Source organism: Staurois parvus, unplaced genomic scaffold, assembly GCF_062004578.1.
Source record: "Staurois parvus isolate SC_StPar_1 unplaced genomic scaffold, SC_StPar_1.0 ptg000377l, whole genome shotgun sequence".
NCBI classification, from domain to species: domain Eukaryota; kingdom Metazoa; phylum Chordata; class Amphibia; order Anura; family Ranidae; genus Staurois; species Staurois parvus.
The window spans coordinates 1,706,008-1,729,692 of record NW_028318173.1 but is presented as its reverse complement, the minus strand read 5'-3'; the positions used below and the strand labels follow the sequence as shown (position 1 = coordinate 1,729,692).

At 44.3% G+C, this 23,685-nt stretch overlaps 1 protein-coding gene across 1 annotated transcript in view; it reads left to right on the top strand.

Moving 5' to 3' along the window:
- The window catches only part of PAPPA (pappalysin 1), a 396,585-nt gene that overhangs the window by 141,951 nt on the left and 230,949 nt on the right, over nt 1-23,685 (top strand). The window contains exon 3 of the mRNA XM_089685526.1: nt 12,580-12,725. Coding sequence (XP_089541652.1) covers nt 12,580-12,725 — 146 coding nt within the window. The remainder of the gene's footprint in view (nt 1-12,579; nt 12,726-23,685) is intronic.

Below are 23,685 nucleotides of genomic sequence, written 5' to 3'. Positions count from 1 at the left end.
TACCTGCCTGCCTGTATGTCTTGTCAGGATTCTACGCATGTGCAGATTTGATCGCGGAGGCGATCTTCCCATTCCCTGACAGTTCTCCAACATTAGATGAACAGTTGGTGAAGACTCTTTTCTGTTCTAACATGACTGTGCCCCTTTGTTCAAAGCCAGCTCCATAAAGACATGGGTTGACCAGTTTGGTGTAAAGGAACTCAAGTGGCCTTAGAGCCCTAACCTCAACCCTACTGAACCCCTTTGGGAATATTTGCAATCCTGATGGCAAAGTGTTCTTCACCAACATTAGTGCTAACAGTTTGGTGAAGACTGTTTTCTGTTCTACCATTACTGTACAAAGGCAGCTCCATAAGGACGTGGCTTGACCAGTCTGATGTGGAGGAACTCAAGTGGCGTTAGAGCCCTAACCTCTACCCTACTGAACCCCTTTGGGATTATTTGGAATCCTGATGGAGAAGTGTTCTCCTCTAATATTAGTGCTAACAGTTTGGTGAAGACTGTTTTGTGTTCTACCATGACTGTGCCCCTATGTACAAAGGCAGCTCCATAAGGATATGGTTTGACCAGTTTGATGTGGAGGAGCTCGAGTGTCCTGCACAGTGCCCTGACCTCAGCTCTACTGAACAGTTGTATTAATACTACACCATACAAAGATATTGTAGACAATTGTGCTTCCAACCTTGTGATAACAGTTTGGTGATTGTCCTTTTTGTTCCAGCATGACTGTGTCGCTTTGTACAAGGCCATCTTCATAAAGACATGGTTTGACCAGTTTGGTGTGGAGGAACTCAAGCAGCCTTAGAGCCCTAACCTCAATCCTACTGAATCTCTTTGGGATTATTTGGAATCCTGATGGCGAAGTGTTCTCCACCAACGTTAGTGCTAACAGTTGGGTGAAGACAATTTTCTGCTCTACCATGACTGTGCCCCGGTGTTCGAAGCCAGCTGCATAAAGACATGGGTTAACCAGTTTGGTGTGGAGGAACTCAAGTGGCCTTAGAGCCCTAACCTCTACCCTACTGAACCCCTTTGGGATTATTTGTATTCTTGATGCGAAGTGCTCTCCACCAACATTAGTGCCAACAGTTTGGTGAAGACTCTTTTCTCTTCTACCATGACTGTGCCCCTGTGTTCGAAGCCAGCTCCATAAAGACGTGGGTTGACCAGTTTGGTGTGGAGGAACTCAGATGCTTTACACAGCACCCTGACCTCAGCTCTACTAAAGGGTTGTGCTAATACTACACCATACAAAGACGTTTTAGACAATAGCGCTTCCAACCCCACGGTAAGGACCCTTTTCTGTTCCAGGATGACTGGTCAAACCATGTTTTTATGAATTTATATCTTACCAAAAAAAATGGGTCTTTTCTCTTCTACCATGACTGTGCCCCTGTGTTCGAAGCCAGCTCCATAAAGATGTGGGCTGACCAGTTTGGTGCGGAGGAACTCAAGTGACCTTGGGCCCTAGCCTTAACTCTACTGAACCCCTTTGGGATTATTTGGAATCTTGACGGTGAAGTGTTCTCCACCAAAATTAGTGCCAACAGTTTGGTGAAGACTCTTTTATGTTCTACCATGATTGTGCCCCTGTGTTCGAAGCCAGCTCCATAAAAACGTGGGTTGACCAGTTTTATGTGGAGGAACTCAAGTGGCCTTAGAGCCCTAACCTCTACCCTACTGAACCCCTTTGAGATTATTTGGAATCCTGATGGCGAACTGTTCTCCACCAACATTAGTGCCAATAGTTTGGTGAAGACTCTTTTCTCTTCTACCATGACTATGCCCCTGTGTTCGAAGCCAGCTCCATAAAGACGTGGGTTGACCAGTTTGGTGTGGAGGAACTCAGATGCTTTACACAGCACCCTGACCTCAGCTCTACTAAAGGGTTGTGCTAATACTACACCATACAAAGACGTTTTAGACAATAGCGCTTCCAACCCCACGGTAAGGACCCTTTTCTGTTCCAGGATGACTGGTCAAACCATGTTTTTATGAATTTATATCTTACCAAAAAAAATGGGTCTTTTCTCTTCTACCATGACTGTGCCCCTGTGTTCGAAGCCAGCTCCATAAAGATGTGGGCTGACCAGTTTGGTGCGGAGGAACTCAAGTGACCTTGGGCCCTAGCCTTAACTCTACTGAACCCCTTTGGGATTATTTGGAATCTTGACGGTGAAGTGTTCTCCACCAAAATTAGTGCCAACAGTTTGGTGAAGACTCTTTTATGTTCTACCATGATTGTGCCCCTGTGTTCGAAGCCAGCTCCATAAAAACGTGGGTTGACCAGTTTTATGTGGAGGAACTCAAGTGGCCTTAGAGCCCTAACCTCTACCCTACTGAACCCCTTTGAGATTATTTGGAATCCTGATGGCGAACTGTTCTCCACCAACATTAGTGCCAATAGTTTGGTGAAGACTCTTTTCTCTTCTACCATGACTATGCCCCTGTGTTCGAAGCCAGCTCCATAAAGACATGGTTTAACCAGTTTGGTGTGGAGGAACTCAAGTGGCCTTAGAGCCCTAACCTCAACCCTACTGAACCCCTTTGGGAATATTTGCAATCCTGATGGCGAAGTGTTCTCCACCAACATTAGTGCTAACAGTTTGGTGAAGACTTTTTTCTGTTCTACTATTACTGTACAAAGGCAGCTCCATAAGGACGTGGCTTGACCAGTCTGATGTGGAGGAACTCAAGTGGCCTTAGAGCCCTAACCTCTACCCTACTGAACCCCTTTGGGATTATTTGGAATCCTGATGGAGAAGTGTTCTCCTCTAATATTAGTGCTAACAGTTTGGTGAAGACTCTTTTATGTTCTACCATGATTGTGCCCCTGTGTTCGAAGCCAGCTCCATAAAGATGTAGGTTGACCAGTTTGTTGTGGAGGAACTCAAGTGACCTTGGAGCTCTATCCTCAACCCTACTGAATCCCTTTGGGATTATTTGTATTCTTGGTGGCGAAGTGTTCTCCACCAACATTAGTGCCAATAGTTTGGTGAAGACTCTTTTCTCTTCTACCATGACTGTGCCCCTGTGTTCGAAGCCAGCTCCATAAAGACGTGGGTTGACCAGTTTGGTGTGGAGGAACTCAGATGCTTTACACAGCACCCTGACCTCAGCTCTACTAAAGGGTTGTGCTAATACTACACCATACAAAGACGTTTTAGACAATAGCGCTTCCAACCCCACGGTAAGGACCCTTTTCTGTTCCAGGATGACTGGTCAAACCATGTTTTTATGAATTTATATCTTACCAAAAAAAAATGGGTCATGTATCAGAAAAGGCTTGATCTTAAAGTGGATCTACCGTCCTACCTACTCATAAGGGTTAAGCAATGTTGATTGGGAAAGTTTATTTCCTCTCTAAACAGATCTTCTTCTCTCCTTGGTGGGGAAAAAACAAACAAACTAGGTAACACACGAGAAGAAAGCAAGTTTGTTGCTGTGTTTGTTTCCTGTGATCATCACGATCGATTAATTATGGTTCTCATGTGATCGGCATCCACTCGTGGTTACTAATGAATTCCTTGAATTCCCTGGCGGCCGTTCCCAGAGATAACGGCAATCTCCAACGTGAGGAGCAGAACAGAAAAAAGGGATCCGCCCAGAAAGATGTTAATTGGAGGCAATTCAGGTCAGATGATAATATCTAACATCGAACGTCTAGCCAGGAAAAGCAGTCAAGTGCAGCAGCCACTACAAGCCAAACTCAAGCAGCATTAGCCAATGAAGGAACTTTCATGTACCGCCCAAAGACCCCCCAACACCCCGAACCAGGAGGGGACACTCGCCCCACTCATCGCAACTACAGTATCAGGAATAAGAACATTTCAATGCAAATATAAATGTACCGTTCAGGTGGATCTATTGTTGCTACTCGGGTCTGGTGTTTCTGGAGTGGATCTGTTGTTCTTGCATGAATCTGTTGTTCTTGAGGGGGATCAATTGTTGATGGTGTGGTTCTATTGTTGCTACTGGGGGTCTCGTATTTCTGAGGTGGATCTGTTGTTCTTGGTTGAATCTGTTGTTCTTGAGGGGGATCTGTTGTTGATGGAGTGGATATATTGTTGCTACTAGGGTCTCGTGTTTCTGAGGTGGATCTGTTGTTCTTGGGTGGATCTGTTGTGCTTGGGGGATCTATTGTTGATGAGGTGGACCTATTGTTGTTAATGGGCTTTAGAATTTCTGGGGTGGATCTATTGTTGCTGAGGTGGATCTATTGTTCCTTTGGGATCTATTGAGGTGGGTCTATTGTTGCTACGGGTGTCTAGTGTTTCTGGGATGGACCTGTTGTTCTTGGGTGGATCTATTGTTGTGATTGGGCTTTAGTATTTCTGGGGTGGATCTATTGTTGCTGAGGTGGAACTATTGTTCCTTTGGGATTTATTGTTGCTACTGGGGTCTAGTGTTTCTGGGGTGGATCTGTTGTTCTTGGGGGGCTCTATTGATGGGGTGGATCTGTTGTTGCTACTGGGCTTTAGTATTTCTGGGGTGGATCTATCATTGCTGAGGTGGATATATTGTTCCTTGGGGAGCTATCGGGGGGGTCTATTGTTGCTACTGGGGTCTAGTGTTTCTTATGTGGATCTGTTGTTCTTAGTGGGATCCATTGTTGATTGGGTCGATATATGGCTGCTACTGGGGTTTCGTGTTTCTGAGGTGGATCTGTTGTTCTTGGGTGGATCTGTTGTTCTTGGGGGGATATATTGTTGATGGGGTGGATCTATTGTTGCTACTGGTGTTTAGTGTTTCTGGGGTGGATCTATTGTTGCTAGGGTGGATCTATTGTTCTTGGAGGGGTTAAGTGTTGATGGGGTGGATCTATTGTTGCTACAGGAGTTAAATGTTTCTGGTTGGGATCTGTTGTTTTGGGGTGGATCCATTGTTGCTGCAGTGGATCTATTGTTCATTGAGGATCTACTGTTGATTATGTGGATCTATTGTTGCTACAGGAGTTTAATGTTTTTGAGGTGGATCTGTTTTTGCTGGGGTGGATCTACTTGGTGGATCTTGAGGGCGGGGGGTATTATTGCTGGGTGGATCTATTCTTCTTGGGGGATCTATTGTTGCTGTTGTACCTATTTGGTTGCTGGGATTGTCTATTGTTGCTGGCTACAGGGGATCTATTTTACTGCTTTTCTTGTTATCAGTACCACATTTCATACACATTCTAGAGGAGGTCTATTGTTGATGGGGTGGTTCTATTGTTGCTACTGGGATCTTATCTTTCTGGGGTAGATCTATTGTTCTTGGGGGGAATATATTGTTGTTGAAGTGGATCTATTGTTGATACTGGGGTTTAGTGTTTCTGGGGTGGAGCTATTGTTTTTGGGGAAGCTATTGTTGATGGGGTGGATCTATTGTTGCTACTGGGGTCTGTTGGCTCTGGGGGTGGATCTATTGTTCTTGAGAGATCTATTGGTGACGGGGTGGATCAATTGTTGCTACTGAGATCTGGTGTTTTGGGTTGGATCTATTGTTCTTGGGGAATCTATTGGTGACGGGGTGGATTTATTATGACTACTGGGGTCTGATGTTTTGCGGTGGATCTATTGTTCTTGGGAAATCTATCGTTGACGGGGTAGATCTATTGTTGTTACTGGGGTTTATGTTCTGGGGTGGATCTATTGTTCTTGGTGAATCTATTGTTGATAAAGTGGATCTATGGTTGCTACTGGGGTTTGGTGTTTCTGGGGTGGATCTATTATTATTGGGGAATCTATTGTTGACTGGGTGGATCTATTGTTGCCACTGGGGGTCTGATATTTCGGGGAGGATCTATTGTTCTTGGTAAATCTGTTGTTAATAGCGTGGATCTATTGTTGCTACTGGGGTATAGGGTTTTATGGGGCGGATCTATTGTTATTGGTGAGTCTATTGTCCTTGGGGAATCTATTGTTGATAATGTGGATCTACTGTTGCTGCTGGGGGTCTCATGTTTCTGGGGTGGATCTGTTGTGGCAATTAAGCATTGTATTACTCTCTCATATGATTGGCTACAGAACTATATGTGATAAATGCCGACACGTTGCACCAATCACCCTAAAGCTGTGAGGCTCCGTTCACACCGGTGCGACTTGTCATGTGACTTTGGAGACAGGAAGTTGCAGGACAGGTCCCAGCCCACTGATTTCAATGGGTTCCAATCTCTGCGACTTCCGCCAGTACTTAGAACCCCCAAACCGACTTTTCTTTACAGCAGAGGTGCTAGAGAATGAAATTGGCGGGCGTTGCGATTTTTTAATACCAGTTGCACGACGGTTTTTCAAACGCAAGTCAAGCGACTTGCGGGGCCACAGATTTCAATGTAAACCCTCCGAAGTTGCATGAAAGTCGCACATCCCGTCGGCAGTACATGGCGGGCGGTAAGTGCTTCAGCTCCAGAAGATTTTACCCTCCTTCATGACCAGAGCATATTTTTGCTATTCAGCACTGCACTACTTTAACTGGTAATTGCGCGTCCATGCAACGCCCAAATTAAATTCAATTATTTTTTTTTTCACACTTTTTTTATAATTATTATTATTAATATATCAACATTTTTGAAAAAAAAAATTTTTTCTACTTTGTTATAAAACATATACAATTTTACCCTCCTTCATGACCAGAACATATTTTTGCTATTCAGCACTGCGCTACTTTAACTGGTAATTGCGCGTCCATGCAACTCCCAAATTAAATTCATTTTTTTTTTCACATTTTTTTTATAATTATTATTATTATTATTATTATTATTATTATTATATGAACATTTCTGGAAAAAAAAAATTCTACTTTGTTATAAAACATATACAATTTTACCCTCCTTCATGACCAGAGCATATTTTTGCTATTCAGCACTGCACTACTTTAACTGGTAATTGCATGTCCATGCAACGCCCAAATGAAATTCATATTTTTTTTATTTTTTTTTCACACTTTTTCTATAATTATTATTATTATTAATATATCAACATTTTTGAAAAAAAAAAATTTCTGCTTTGTTATAAAACATATACAATTTTACCCTCATGACCAGAACATATTTTTGCTATTCAGCACTGCGCTACTTTAACTGGTAATTGCGCGTCCATGCAACTCCCAAATTAAATTCATATTTTTTTTCACATTTTTTTTATAATTATTATTATTATTATTATTATATGAACATTCTGGAAAAAAAAAATTCTACTTTGTTATAAAACATATACAATTTTACCCTCCTTCATGACCAGAGCATATTTTTGCTATTCAGCACTGCACTACTTTAACTGGTAATTGCATGTCCATGCAACGCCCAAATGAAATTCATATTTTTTTATAATTTTCTATAATTATTATTATTATTATTAATATATCAACATTTTTGAAAAAAAAAAATTTCTGCTTTGTTATAAAACATATACACTTTTACCCTCATGACCAGAGCATATTTTTGCTATTCAGCACTGTGCTACTTTAACTGGTAATTGTGCGGCCATGCAACGCCCAAATTAAATTCATATATTTTTTATTTTTTTTCACACAATTTTTTAATATAACTATTATTATATGAACATTTCTGAAAAAAAAAATTCTACTTTGTTATAAAACATATACAATTTTACCCTCCTTCATGACCAGAGCATATTTTTGCTATTCAGCACTGTGCTATTTCACTGGTAATTGTGCGGGCATGCAACGCCCAAATGAAATTGATATTTTTTTTTTCACACATTTTTTATAATTATTATTATTAATATATCAACATTTTTGAAAAAAAAATGTTTTTCTACTTTGTTATAAAACATATAAAATTTTACCCTCCTTCATGACCAGAGCATATTTTTGCTATTCAGCACTGCGCTACTTTAACTGGTAATTGCGCGTCCATGCAACTCCCAAATTAAATTCATTTTTTTTTTTCACATTTTTTTTATAATTATTATTATTATTATTATTATTATTATATGAACATTTCTGGAAAAAAAAAATTCTACTTTGTTATAAAACATATACAATTTTACCCTCCTTCATGACCAGAGCATATTTTTGCTATTCAGCACTGCACTACTTTAACTGGTAATTGCATGTCCATGCAACGCCCAAATGAAATTCATATTTTTTTTATTTTTTTTTCACACTTTTTCTATAATTATTATTGTTATTAATATATCAACATTTTTGAAAAAAAAAAATTTCTGCTTTGTTATAAAACATATACAATTTTACCCTCATGACCAGAGCATATTTTTGCTATTCAGCACTGTGCTACTTTAACTGGTAATTGTGCGGCCATGCAACGCCCAAATTAAATTCATATTTTTTTTTCACACTTTTTCTATAATTATTATTATTATTATTAATATATCAACATTTTTGAAAAAAAAAAATTTCTGCTTTGTTATAAAACATATACACTTTTACCCTCATGACCAGAGCATATTTTTGATATTCAGCACTGTGCTACTTTAACTGGTAATTGTGCGGCCATGCAACGCCCAAATTAAATTCATATATTTTTTATTTTTTTTCACACAATTTTTTAATATAACTATTATTATATGAACATTTCTGAAAAAAAAAATTCTACTTTGTTATAAAACATATACAATTTTACCCTCCTTAATGACCAGAACATATTTTTGCTATTCAGCACTGTGCTACTTTCACTGGTAATTGTGCGGGCATGCAACGCCCAAATGAAATTGATATTTTTTTTTCACACATTTTTTATAATTATTATTATTAATATATCAACATTTTTGAAAAAAAAAATGTTTTTCTACTTTGTTATAAAACATATAAAATTTTACCCTCCTTCATGACCAGAGCATATTTTTGCTATTCAGCACTGCGCTACTTTAACTGGTAATTGTGCGGCCATGCCACGCCCAAATGAAATTCACATCATTTTTATTCACACAATTTTTTGTTATTATTATTATTACTATTATATCAACAAAAAAATGCCGACATTTTTGAAAAAAAAAACAACTTTTTTTTTCTACTTTGATATAAAACATATAGTTTTACCCTCCTTCATGACCTGATCATATTTTTGCTATTCAGCACTGCGCTACTTTAACTGGTAATTGCGAGACCATGCAACGCCCAAATTAAATTCATATCATTTTTTTCATTATTATTTTTTTCACACAAATGGAGCTTTCTTTTGGTGGTATTTGATCCCCAACCGTTTTTTTTTTGTTTTTTTAGCATATAAACAAAGAGACTGAAATTAAAAAAAAAAAAAAAAGGTATTTTCTATTTTTTTTGCTATTCAACACTGCGCTGCTTTAACTGGTAATTGCGCGGCCATGCAACACCCGAATGAAATTCATATAATTTATTTTTTTTCACACAAATAGAGTTTTCTTTTAGTGGTATTTGATTACCACTGTTTTTTGTTCTTGTTTTTTATTATTTAAACAAAAAAAGACAGACATTTTTGGGAAAAAATGTATTTTCTACTTTGTTATACTTTACATAAATAAAAAAAAATAAAAACATCTGATTTCTCCATAAATTTAGGCCATTGTGTTTGTATGAGATGCCCATCAGCAGTACATGGCGGGCGGGTAGTGCTTCAGCTCTAGAAGATTTTACCCTCCTTCTTGACCAGAGCAATTTTTTGCTATTCAGCACTGTACTACTTTAACTGGTAATTGCGCGGCCATGCAGCGCCCAAATGAAATTCATATAATTTTTTTTCACACAAATAGAGCTTTCTTTTGGTGGTATTTTATCACCACTGGGTTTTTTTTTTGGTTTTTTTTATTTCAACAAAAAAAGATCAGCATTTTTGGGGGAAAAAAAGGTATTATTTACTTTGTTATAAAACATATAAACTAAAATTAAAAAAAAAAAAAAATCTGATTTCTTCATAAATTGAGGCCACTGTGTCTGTACAGGATGCCTGTCAGCAGTACATGGCAGGTGGGAAGTGCTTCAGCGCTACAAGATTTTACCCTCCTTCATCAGAGCATTTTTTCTGCTATTCAGCACTGCGCTACTTTAACTGGTAATTGCGCGGCCATGCAGCACCCAAATGAAATTTATTTAATTTTTTTTTCACACTAATAAAGCTTTCATTTGGTGGTATTTTATCACCACTGGGGTTTTTTTTTATTATTTAAACAAAAAAGAGCATTTTTTCTGCTATTCAGCACTGCGCTACTTTAACTGGTAATTGCGCGGCCATGCAGCACCCAAATGAAATTTATTTAATTTTTTTTTCACACTAATAAAGCTTTCATTTGGTGGTATTTTATCACCACTGGGGGTTTTTTTTATTATTTAAACAAAAAAGACAGACATTTTTTGAAAAAAAAAGGAATTTTCTACTTTGTTATAAAAAAAAAAAAAAAATAATAAAAAAAATATAAAAATAAAAAAATCTGATTTCTTCATAAATGTAGGTGTATTCTGTTACATGTCTTTGATAAATAAAAATAAAAATCCCAATAAGTGTATAATAATTGGTTTGTGTAAAGTGATAGTGTCTACAAACTACGGGATATGTTCTGGAATTTACGATGCTACACGGGCAGTGGCGGTGATCAGCGACTTATCGAACTGGGATGGTGTTGAAAGTATGACTGATCATACCAAAAAACTGTCAATGAGCTGTGGATGCACTGAGCAGGCTAGATACTGAGCCATGGGGAGCGGAAAAGAACTGGCAAAAGACCTGCGTAACAAGGTAATGGAACTTTACAAAGATGGAAAAGGATATAAAAAAAAGATATCCAACGCCTTGACTATGCCAGTCAGTGTTTATCGATATATGATACAGTGCCTTGAAAAAGTCTTCACACCCCTTGAAATGCCCCCCCCCCCCCATGTTGTCACGTTACAATGTATTTATTGGGATTGGATGTGATAGACCGACACAAAGTGGCCCATCATCGTGAAGTGGAAGGAAAATGAGAAATGGTTTCCAACATTTGTGACCAATAAATCTGTGAAAAGTGGGGCGGCATTTGTATTCAGCCCCCCGGAGTCAATCCTTTGTAGGACCCCCTTTGGCTGCAATTCCAGCTGCAAGTCTTTTTGGGGATGTCTCTTTGCACATCTAGGGAGGGACATTTCTGCCCATTCTTCTGCGCAGAATCACTCAAGCTGTCAGATTGGATGGAGAGCATCCGGGAACAGCAATTTTCAGGTCTGGCCACAGATTGTCCATTGGATTTGGGTCTGGACTGTGACTGGGCCATTCTAACACATGAAGATACTTTGATCTGAACCATTCCATTGTAGATCTGGCTGGATGTTTCGGGTCGTTGTCCTGCTGGAAGGTGAACCTCCACCCCGGTCTCCTAACAGGTTTTCTTCTAAGATTGCCCTGGATTTGGCTCCATCCAACTTCCCATCAACTCTGACCAGCTTCCCTGTCCCTGCTGAAGAAAAGCATCCCCACCTCATGATGCTGCCACCGCCATGTTTCACAGTAGGGATGGTGTGTTCAGGGTGATGTGCGGTGTTAGTTTTCTGCCACACATAGCGTTTTGCTATTTGGCCAAAAAGTAGAATTTTGGTCTCATCTGACCAGAACACCTTCGTCCACGTTTGCTGTGTCCCCCACATGGCTTCTCGAAAACTGCAAACGGGTCTTCTTATGGCTGTCCTTCAGCAATGGTTTCTTCTTGCCGCTCTTCCATAAAGGCCAGATTTGTGGAGCGCACGACTAATAGTTGTCCTGAGGACAGATTCTCCAACTGTGGATCTCTGCAGCTCCTCCAGATTCTCCTCCTCCTTCTCTGATGAATGCTCTCCTTGCCCGGCCTGTCAGTTTAGGTGGACGGCCATGTCTGGGTAGGTTTGCAGTTGTGCCATACTCTTCCCATTTTCGGATGATAGATTGAATAGTGCTCCATGAGATGTTCAATGCTTGGGATAGTTTTTGGTAACCTAACCCGGCTTTAAACTTCTCCACAACTTTATCCCTGACCTGTCTGGTGAGTTTCTTGGCCTTCATGATGCTTTTTGTTCACTAATGTTCTCTAACAAACCTCTGAGGGCTTCACAGAACAGCTGGATTTATACTGAGATTACATAACACACAGGTGGAATCTATTTACTAATGAGGTGACTTCTGAAGGCAATTGGTTCCACTAGATTTTAGTTAGGGGGATCAGAGTAAAGGGGGCTGAATACAAACGCCGCCACACTTTTCACAGATTTATTGGGCACAAATGCTGAAAACCATTTCTCATTTTCCTTCCACTTCACAATGATGAGTTGGTCTATCACATCCAATCCCCATAAAATACATAGACGGTTTTGGTTGTCACATGACAACACGGGGAACATTTCACAGGGGGGAAGAAGACTTTCTCAAGGCGTTGTATACAGCCTTGTGTTTTGGAAAATCCAGAATGGTCTGGTGGTCGGCTCTTCTGGTGATACGGCCCAGTCGGAAAATGTTTGATGTTCACATTTGACAGCCATTCCCTTTGATACGAATGTTTGAGGAATGATAATCATAACCTTCGTTGAAGGTCTCGTAAAAAAAAAAGGGTTCAATGATTTATGTAATCACCAATGGTGGTGACACGCTGAGATAAACGAGTTGGTGTGGTGAAGGTCATGGATTCACGGCTAATGTTTGTGTTGCAGGGCTTACTTAGATCTCAACGAACTGAAGCAACGTCTCAACGTGACCGGGTCGACGCAGCTCAACATATTTTTTGCCAATTCGTCAGAAGAGGAGCTGGCTGGGGTGGCCACGTGGCCTTGGGACAAGGAGGTTCTCACGTATCTCGGTAGGTTGTGCTCCACTACTACAGACTGAATACTTTGTGTATCATTTCGAAAGTAAAAGGTCTAGGGGGCATGGAGAAGAAGGTTCCTTACCCGATCCTCTGCTCTTAGGTGGGCTAAGATGCTGTTGTCAACAAGATGGATGTAGGGTCCATAACCGTGCAATGGGCGTAAGGAGCTGAGGGACACTATTCATCCCACTGACACCAATGATGGGGCACTATTCATCCCACTGACACCAATGATGGGGCACTATTCCTCCCACTGATACCAATGATGGGGCACTATTCCTCCCACTGATACCAATGATGGGGCACTATTCCTCCCACTGACACCAATGATTGGGCACTATTCCTCCAACTGACACCAATGATGGGGCACTATTCCTCCCACTGATACCAATGATTGGGCACTATTCCTCCCACTGACACCAATGATGGGGCACTATTCCTCACACTGATACCAATGATTGCGCACTATTCCTCCCACTGACACCAATGATGGGGCACTATTCATCCCACTGACACCAATGATGGGGCACTATTCCTCCCACTGATACCAATGATGGGGCACTATTCCTCCCACTGATACCAATGATGGGGCACTATTCCTCCCACTGACACCAATGATGGGGCACTATTCATCCCACTGATACCAATGATGGGGCACTATTCCTCCCACTGATACCAATGATTGGGCACTATTCCTCCCACTGACACCAATGATGGGGCACTATTCCTCCCACTGATACCAATGATTGGGCACTATTCCTCCCACTGACACCAATGATGGGGCACTATTCCTCCCACTGATACCAATGATGGGGCACTATTCCTCCCACTGATACCAATGATTGGGCACTATTCCTCCCACTGATACCAATGATTGGGCACTATTCATCCCACTGACACCAATGATGGGGCACTATTCCTCCCACTGATACCAATGATGGGGCACTATTCCTCCCACTGATACCAATGATGGGGCACTATTCCTCCCACTGACACCTATGATGGGGCACTATTCCTCCCACTGACACCAATGATGGGGCACTATTCCTCCCACTGATATCAATGATGGCCCCTTTTCCTCCTACTGATACCAATGATGGGGCACTATTCCTCCCACTGATAACAATGATGTGGCACTATTCCTCCCACTGACACCAATGATGGGGCACTATTCCTCCGACTGATAACAATGATGGGGCACTATTCCTCCTACTGATACCAATGATGGGGCACTATTCCTCCCACTGACACCAATGATGGGGCACTATTCCTCCGACTGATAACAATGATGGGACACTATTCCTCCCACTGACACCAATGATGGGGCAGTATTCATCCCACTGACACCAATGGTGGGGCACTATTCATCCCACTGACACCAATGATGGGGCACTATTCCTCCCACTGACACCTATGATGGGACACTATTCACCCCACTGATACCAATGATGGGGCACTATTCCTCCCACTGACACCAATGATGGGACACTATTCACCCCACTGACACCAATGATGGGGCACTATTCCTCCCACTGATACCAATGATGGGGCACTATTCCTCCCACTGACACCTATGATGGGACACTATTCACCCCACTGATACCAATGATGGGGCACTATTCCTCCCACTGATACCAATGATGGGGCACTATTCCTCCCACTGATACCAATGATGGGGCACTATTCCTCCCACTGACACCAATGATGGGACACTATTCACCCCACTGACACCAATGATGGGGCACTTTTCCTCCCACTGATACCAATGATGGGGCACTATTTCTCCCACTGACACCAATGATGGGACACTATTCCTCCCACTGACACCAATGATGGGGCACTATTCCTCCCACTGTAACCAATGATGGGACACTATTCCTCCCACTGACACCAATGATGGGGCACTATTCCTCCCACTGTAACCAATGATGGGGCACTATTCCTCCTACTGACACCAATGATGGGGCACTATTCCTCCCACTGACACCAATGATGGGGCACTATTCCTCCCACTGATACCAATGATGGGACACTATTCCTCCCACTGACACCAATGATGGGACACTATTCCTCCCACTGACACCAATGATGGGGCACTATTCCTCCCACTGACACCAATGATGGGGCACTATTCCTCCCACTGATACCAATGATGGGTCACTATTCCTCCCACTGACACCAATGATGGGGCACTATTCCTCCCACTGATACCAATGATGGGACACTATTCCTCCCACTGACACCAATGATGGGACACTATTCCTCCCACTGATACCAATAATGGGGCACTATTCATCCCACTGACACCAATGATGGGGCACTATTCATCCCACTGACACCAATGATGTTGCACTATTCCTCCCACTGATACCAATGATGGGGCACTATTCCTCCCACTGACACCAATGATGGGACAGTATTCCTCCCACTGATACCAATGATGGGGCACTATTCCTCTCACTGACACCAATGATGTGATACTATTCCTCCCACTGACACCAATGATGAGGCACTATTCCTGCCACTGATACCAATGATGGGACACTATTCCTCCCACTGACACCAATGATGGGACACTATTCCTCCCACTGATACCAATGATGGGACACTATTCCTCCCACTGATACCAATGATGGGGCACTATTCCTCCCACTGACACCAATGATGGGACACTATTCCTCCCACTGATACCAATGATGGGGCACTATTCCTCCCACTGATACCAATGATGGGACACTATTCCTCCCACTGACACCAATGATGGGACACTATTCCTCCCACTGATACCAATGATGGGGCACTATTCATCCCACTGACACCAATGATGGGGCACTATTCATCCCACTGACACAAATGATGGGGCACTATTTCTTCCACTGATAACAATGATGGGACACTATTCCTCTCACTGACACCAATGATGGGACACTATTCCTCCCACTGATACCAATGATGGGGCACTATTCATCTCACTGACACCAATGATGTGATACTATTCCTCCCACTGACACCAATGATGAGGCACTATTCCTCCCACTGACACCAATGATGGGACACTATTCATTCCACTGACACCAATGATGGGGCACTATTCCTCCCACTGATACCAATGATGGGACACTATTCCTCCCACTGATACCAATGATGGGGCACTATTCCTCCCACTGACACCAATGATGGGGCACTATTCCTCCCACTGACACCAATGATGGGGCACTATTCCTCCCACTGACACCAATGAAGGGGCACTATTCCTCCCACTGACACCAATGATGTGTCACTATTCCTCCCACTGACACCAATGATGGGTCACTATTCCTCCCACTGATACCAATGATGGGTCACTATTCCTCCCACTGACACCAATGATGGGGCACTATTCCTCCCACTGATACCAATGATGGGACACTATTCCTCCCACTGATACCAATGATGGGGCACTATTCCTCCCACTGACACCAATGATGGGGCACTATTCCTCCCACTGATATCAATGATGGGACACTATTCCTCCCACTGATACCAATGATGGGGCACTATTCCTCCCACTGATACCAATGATGGGACACTATTCCTCCCACTGACACCAATGATGGGACACTTTTCCTCCCACTGATACCAGTGATGGGGCACTATTCATCCCACTGACACCAATGATGGGGCACTATTCCTCCCACTGATACCAATGATGGGGCACTATTCCTCCCACTGATACCAATGATGGGGCACTATTCCTCCCACTGACACCAATGATGGGGCACTATTCCTCCCACTGATACCAATGATGGGGCACTATTCCTCCCACTGACACCAATGATGGGGCACTATTCCTCCCACTGACACCAATGATGGAGCACTATTCCTCCCACGGACACCAATGATGGGACACTATTCCTCCCACTGATACCAATGATGGGGCACTATTCATCCCACTGACACCAATGATGGGGCGCTATTCATCCCACTGACACCAATGATGGGGCACTATTCCTCCCACTGATAACAATGATGGGACACTATTCCTCCCACTGATAACAATGATGGGGCACTATTCATCCCACTGACACCAATGATGGGGCACTATTCATCCCACTGACACCAATGATGGGGCACTATTCATCCCACTGACACCAATGATGGGGCACTATTCCTCCCACTGACACCAATGATGGGGCACTATTCCTACCACTGATAACAATGATGGGACACTATTCCTCCCACTGATACCAATGATGGGGCACTATTCCTCCCACTGATACCAATGATGGGGCACTATTCATCCCACTGACACCAATGATGGGGCACTATTCATCCCACTGACACCAATGATGGGGCACTATTCCTCCCACTGATACCAATGATGGGGCACTATTCCTCCCACTGATACCAATGATGGGGCACTATTCCTCCCACTGACACCAATGATGGGTACTATTCCTCCGACTGATACCAATGATGGGGCACTATTCCTCCCACTGACACCAATGATGGGTGCTATTCCTCCCACTGATACCAATGATGGGGCACTATTCCTCCCACTGATACCAATGATGGGGCACTATTCATCCCACTGACACCAATGATGGGGCACTATTCCTCCCACTGATACCAATGATGGGGCACTATTCCTCCCACTGACACCAATGATGGGTGCTATTCCTCCCACTGATACCAATGATGGGGCACTATTCCTCCCACTGATACCAATGATGGGGCACTATTCCTCCCACTGACACCAATGATGGGGCACTATTCCTCCCACTGATACCAATGATGGGGCACTATTCCTCCCACTGATACCAATGATGGGGCACTATTCCTCCCACTGACACCAATGATGGGGCACTATTCCTCCCACTGATACCAATGATGGGGCACTATTCCTCCCACTGACACCAATGATGGGTACTATTCCTCCCACTGATACCAATGATGGGGCACTATTCCTCCCACTGATACCAATGATGGGGCACTATTCCTCCCACTGACACCAATGATGGGGCACTATTCCTCCCACTGATATCAATGATGGCCCCTATTCCTCCCACTGACACCAATGATGGGACACTTTTTCTCCCACTGATACCAATGATGGGACACTAGTCCTCCCACTGATACCAATGATGGGGCACTATTCCTCCCACTGACACCAATGATGGGGCACTATTCCTCCGACTGATAACAATGATGGGGCACTATTCCTCCCACTGACACCAATGATGGGGGCACTATTCCTCCCACTGACACCAATGACGGGGCACTATTCCTCCCACTGATACCAATGATGGGGCACTATTCCTCCCACTGACACCAATGATGGGGCACTATTCCTCCCACTGATATCAATGATGGCCCCTATTCCTCCCACTGACACCAATGATGGGACACTTTTTCTCCCACTGATACCAATGATGGGACACTAGTCCTCCCACTGATACCAATGATGGGGCACTATTCCTCCCACTGACACCAATGATGGGGCACTATTCCTCCGACTGATAACAATGATGGGGCACTATTCCTCCCACTGACACCAATGATGGGGGCACTATTCCTCCCACTGACACCAATGACGGGGCACTATTCCTCCCACTGTAACCAATGATGGGACACTATTCCTCCCACTGATACCAATGATGGGGCACTATTCCTCCCACTGACACCAATGATGGGGCACTATTCCTCCCACTGACACCAATGACGGGGCACTATTCCTCCCACTGTAACCAATGATGGGGCACTATTCCTCCCACTGACACCAATGATGGGGCACTATTCCTCCCACTGACACCAATGATGGGGCACTATTCCTCCCACTGACACCAATGATGGGGCACTATTCCTCCCACTGATACCAATGAAGGGGCACTATTCCTCCCACTGACACCAATGATGGCTCACTATTCCTCCCACTGACACCAATGATGTGTCACTATTCCTCCCACTGATACCAATGATGGGGCACTATTCCTCCCACTGACACCAATGATGGGGCACTATTCCTCCCACTGATACCAATGATGGGGCACTATTCCTCCCACTGACACCAATGATGGGACACTATTCCTCCCACTTACACCAATGATGGGGCACTATTCCTCCCACTGATGCCAATGATGGGACACTATTCCTCCCACAGATACCAATGATGGGACACTATTCCTCCCACTGACACCAATGATGGGACACTATTCCTCCCACTTACACCAATGATGGGGCACTATTCCTCCCACTGACACCAATGATGGGGCACTATTCCTCCCACTGACACCAATGATGGGGCACTATTCCTCCCACTGATACCAATGATGGGGCACTATTCCTCCCACTGATACCAATGATGGGGCACTATTCCTCCCACTGACACCAATGATGGGGCACTATTCCTTCCACTGACACCAATGATGGGGCACTATTCCTCCCACTGACACCAATGATGGGGCACTATTCCTCCCACTGACACCAATGATGGAGCACTATTCCTCCCACTGACACCAATGATGGGGTACTATTCCTCCCACTAATACCAATGATGGGGCGCTATTCCTCCCACTGATACCAATGATGGGGCACTATTCCTCCCACTGACACCAATGATGGGGCACTATTCATCCCAATAATACCAATGATGGGGCACTATTCCTCCCACTGACACCAATGATGGGGCACTATTCCTCCCACTGACACCAATGATGGGGCACTATTCATCCCAATAATACCAATGATGGGGCACTGTTCCTCCCACTGACACCAATGATGGGGCACTATTCCTCCCACTGACATCAATGATGGGGCACTATTCCTCCCACTGACACCAATGATGGGGCACTATTCCTCCCACTGACACCAATGATGGGGTACTATTCCTCCCACTAATACCAATGATGGGGCGCTATTCCTCCCACTGATACCAATGATGGGGCACTATTCCTCCCACTGACACCAATGATGGGGCACTATTCCTCCCACTAACATCAATGATGGGGCACTATTCCTCCCACTGACACCAATGATGTTGCACTATTCCTCCCACTGACACCAATGATGGGCACTATTCCTCCCACTGACACTAATGATGTTGCACTATTCCTCCCACTGACACCAATGATGGGGCACTATTACTCCCACTGACACCAATGATGTTGCACTATTCCTCCCACTGACACCAATGATGGGCACTATTCCTCCCACTGACACCAATGATGTTGCACTATTCCTCCCACTGACACCAATGATGGGCACTATTCCTCCCACTGATAACAATGATGGGACACTATTCCTCCCACTGATACCAATGATGGGACACTATTCATTCCACTGACACCAATGATGGGCACTATTCCTCCCACTGACACCAATGATGGGACACTATTCCTCTCACTGACACCAATGATGTGATACTATTCCTCCCACTGACACCAATGATGAGGCACTATTCATGCCACTGATACCAATGATGGGGCACTATTCCTCCCACTGACACCAATGACGGGGCACTATTCCTCCCACTGTAACCAATGATGGGGCACTATTCATCCCACTGACACCAATGATGGGGCACTATTCCTCCCACTGACACCAATGATGGGGCACTATTCCTCCCACTGATACCAATGATGGGACACTATTCCTCCCACTGACACCAATGATGGGTGCTATTCCTCCCACTGACACCAATGAAGGGGCACTATTCCTCCCACTGACACCAATGATGTGTCACTCTTCCTCCCACTGATACCAATGATGGGGCACTATTCCTCCCACTGACACCAATTAAGGGGGCACTATTCCTCCCACTGACACCAATGATGTGTCACTATTCCTCCCACTGATACCAATGATGGGGCACTATTCCTCCCACTGACACCAATGATGGGGCACTATTCCTCCCACTGACACCAATGATGGGGCACTATTCATCCCAATAATACCAATGATGGGGCACTGTTCCTCCCACTGACACCAATGATGGGGCACTATTCCTCCCACTGACATCAATGATGGGGCACTATTCCTCCCACTGACACCAATGATGGGGCACTATTCCTCCCACTGACACCAATGATGGGGTACTATTCCTCCCACTAATACCAATGATGGGGCGCTATTCCTCCCACTGATACCAATGATGGGGCACTATTCCTCCCACTGACACCAATGATGGGGCACTATTCCTCCCACTAACATCAATGATGGGGCACTATTCCTCCCACTGACACCAATGATGTTGCACTATTCCTCCCACTGACACCAATGATGGGCACTATTCCTCCCACTGACACTAATGATGTTGCACTATTCCTCCCACTGACACCAATGATGGGGCACTATTACTCCCACTGACACCAATGATGTTGCACTATTCCTCCCACTGACACCAATGATGGGCACTATTCCTCCCACTGACACCAATGATGTTGCACTATTCCTCCCACTGACACCAATGATGGGCACTATTCCTCCCACTGATAACAATGATGGGACACTATTCCTCCCACTGATACCAATGATGGGACACTATTCATTCCACTGACACCAATGATGGGCACTATTCCTCCCACTGACACCAATGATGGGACACTATTCCTCTCACTGACACCAATGATGTGATACTATTCCTCCCACTGACACCAATGATGAGGCACTATTCATGCCACTGATACCAATGATGGGGCACTATTCCTCCCACTGACACCAATGACGGGGCACTATTCCTCCCACTGTAACCAATGATGGGGCACTATTCATCCCACTGACACCAATGATGGGGCACTATTCCTCCCACTGACACCAATGATGGGGCACTATTCCTCCCACTGATACCAATGATGGGACACTATTCCTCCCACTGACACCAATGATGGGTGCTATTCCTCCCACTGACACCAATGAAGGGGCACTATTCCTCCCACTGACACCAATGATGTGTCACTCTTCCTCCCACTGATACCAATGATGGGGCACTATTCCTCCCACTGACACCAATTAAGGGGGCACTATTCCTCCCACTGACACCAATGATGTGTCACTATTCCTCCCACTGATACCAATGATGGGGCACTATTCCTCCCACTGACACCAATGATGGGGCACTATTCCTCCCACTGATACCAATGATGGGGCACTATTCCTCCCACTGACACCAATGATGGGGCACTATTCCTCCCACTAACATCAATGATGGGGCACTATTCCTCCCACTGACACCAATGATGTTGCACTATTCCTCCCACTGACACCAATGATGGGCACTATTCCTCCCACTGACACTAATGATGTTGCACTATTCCTCCCACTGACACCAATGATGGGGCACTATTCCTCCCACTGACATCAATGATGGGGCACTATTCCTCCCACTGACACCAATGATGTTGCACTATTCCTCCCACTGACACCAATGATGGGCACTATTCCTCCCACTGATAACAATGATGGGACACTATTCCTCCCACTGATACCAATGATGGGACACTATTCATTCCACTGACACCAATGATGGGCACTATTCCTCCCACTGATACCAATGATGGGACACTATTCCTCTCACTGACACCAATGATGTGATACTATTCCTCCCACTGACACCAATGATGAGGCACTATTCATGCCACTGATACCAATGATGGGGCACTATTCCTCCCACTGACACCAATGATGGGGCACTATTCATCCCACTGACACCAATGATGGGGCACTATTCCTCCCACTGTAACCAATGATGGGGCACTATTCATCCCACTGACACCAATGATGGGGCACTATTCCTCCCACTGACACCAATGATGGGGCACTATTCCTCCCACTGATTCCAATGATGGGACACTATTCCTCCCACTGACACCAATGATGGGTGCTATTCCTCCCACTGACACCAATGAAGGGGCACTATTCCTCCCACTGACACCAATGATGTGTCACTCTTCCTCCCACTGATACCAATGATGGGGCACTATTCCTCCCACTGACACCAATTAAGGGGGCACTATTCCTCCCACTGACACCAATGATGTGTCACTATTCCTCCCACTGATACCAATGATGGGGCACTATTCCTCCCACTGACACCAATGATGGGGCACTATTCCTCCCACTGATACCAATGATGGGGCACTATTCCTCCCACTGACACCAATGATGGGGCACTAATCCTCCCACTGATACCAATGTTGGGACACTATTCCTCCCACTGACACCAATGATGGGGCACTATTCCTCCCACTGACACCAATGATGGGGCACTAATCCTCCCACTGATACCAATGTTGGGACACTATTCCTCCCACTGACACCAATGTTGGGACACTATTCCTCCCACTGACACCAATGATGTGTCACTATTCCTCCCACTGATACCAATGATGGGGCACTATTCCTCCCACTGACACCAATGATGGGGCACTATTCCTCCCACTGATACCAATGATGGGGCACTATTCCTCCCACTGACACCAATGATGGGGCACTAATCCTCCCACTGATACCAATGTTGGGACACTATTCCTCCCACTGACACCAATGATGGGGCACTATTCCTCTCACTGATACCAATGATGGGACACTATTCCTCCCACTGATACCAATGATGGGGCACTATTCCTCCCACTGACACCAATGATGGGGCACTATTCCTCTCACTGATACCAATGATGGGGCACTATTCCTCCCACTGACACCAATGATGGGACACTATTCCTCCCACTGATACCAATGATGGGACACTATTCCTCCCACTGACACCAATGATGGGACACTATTCCTCCCACTGATACCAATGATGGGACACTATTCATCCCACTGACACCAATGATGGGACACTATTCCTCCCACTGACACCAATGATGGGGCACTATTCCTCCCACTGACACCAATGATGGGGCACTATTCCTCCCTCTGACACCAATGATGGGGCACTATTCCTCCCACTGATACCAATGATGGGGCACTATTC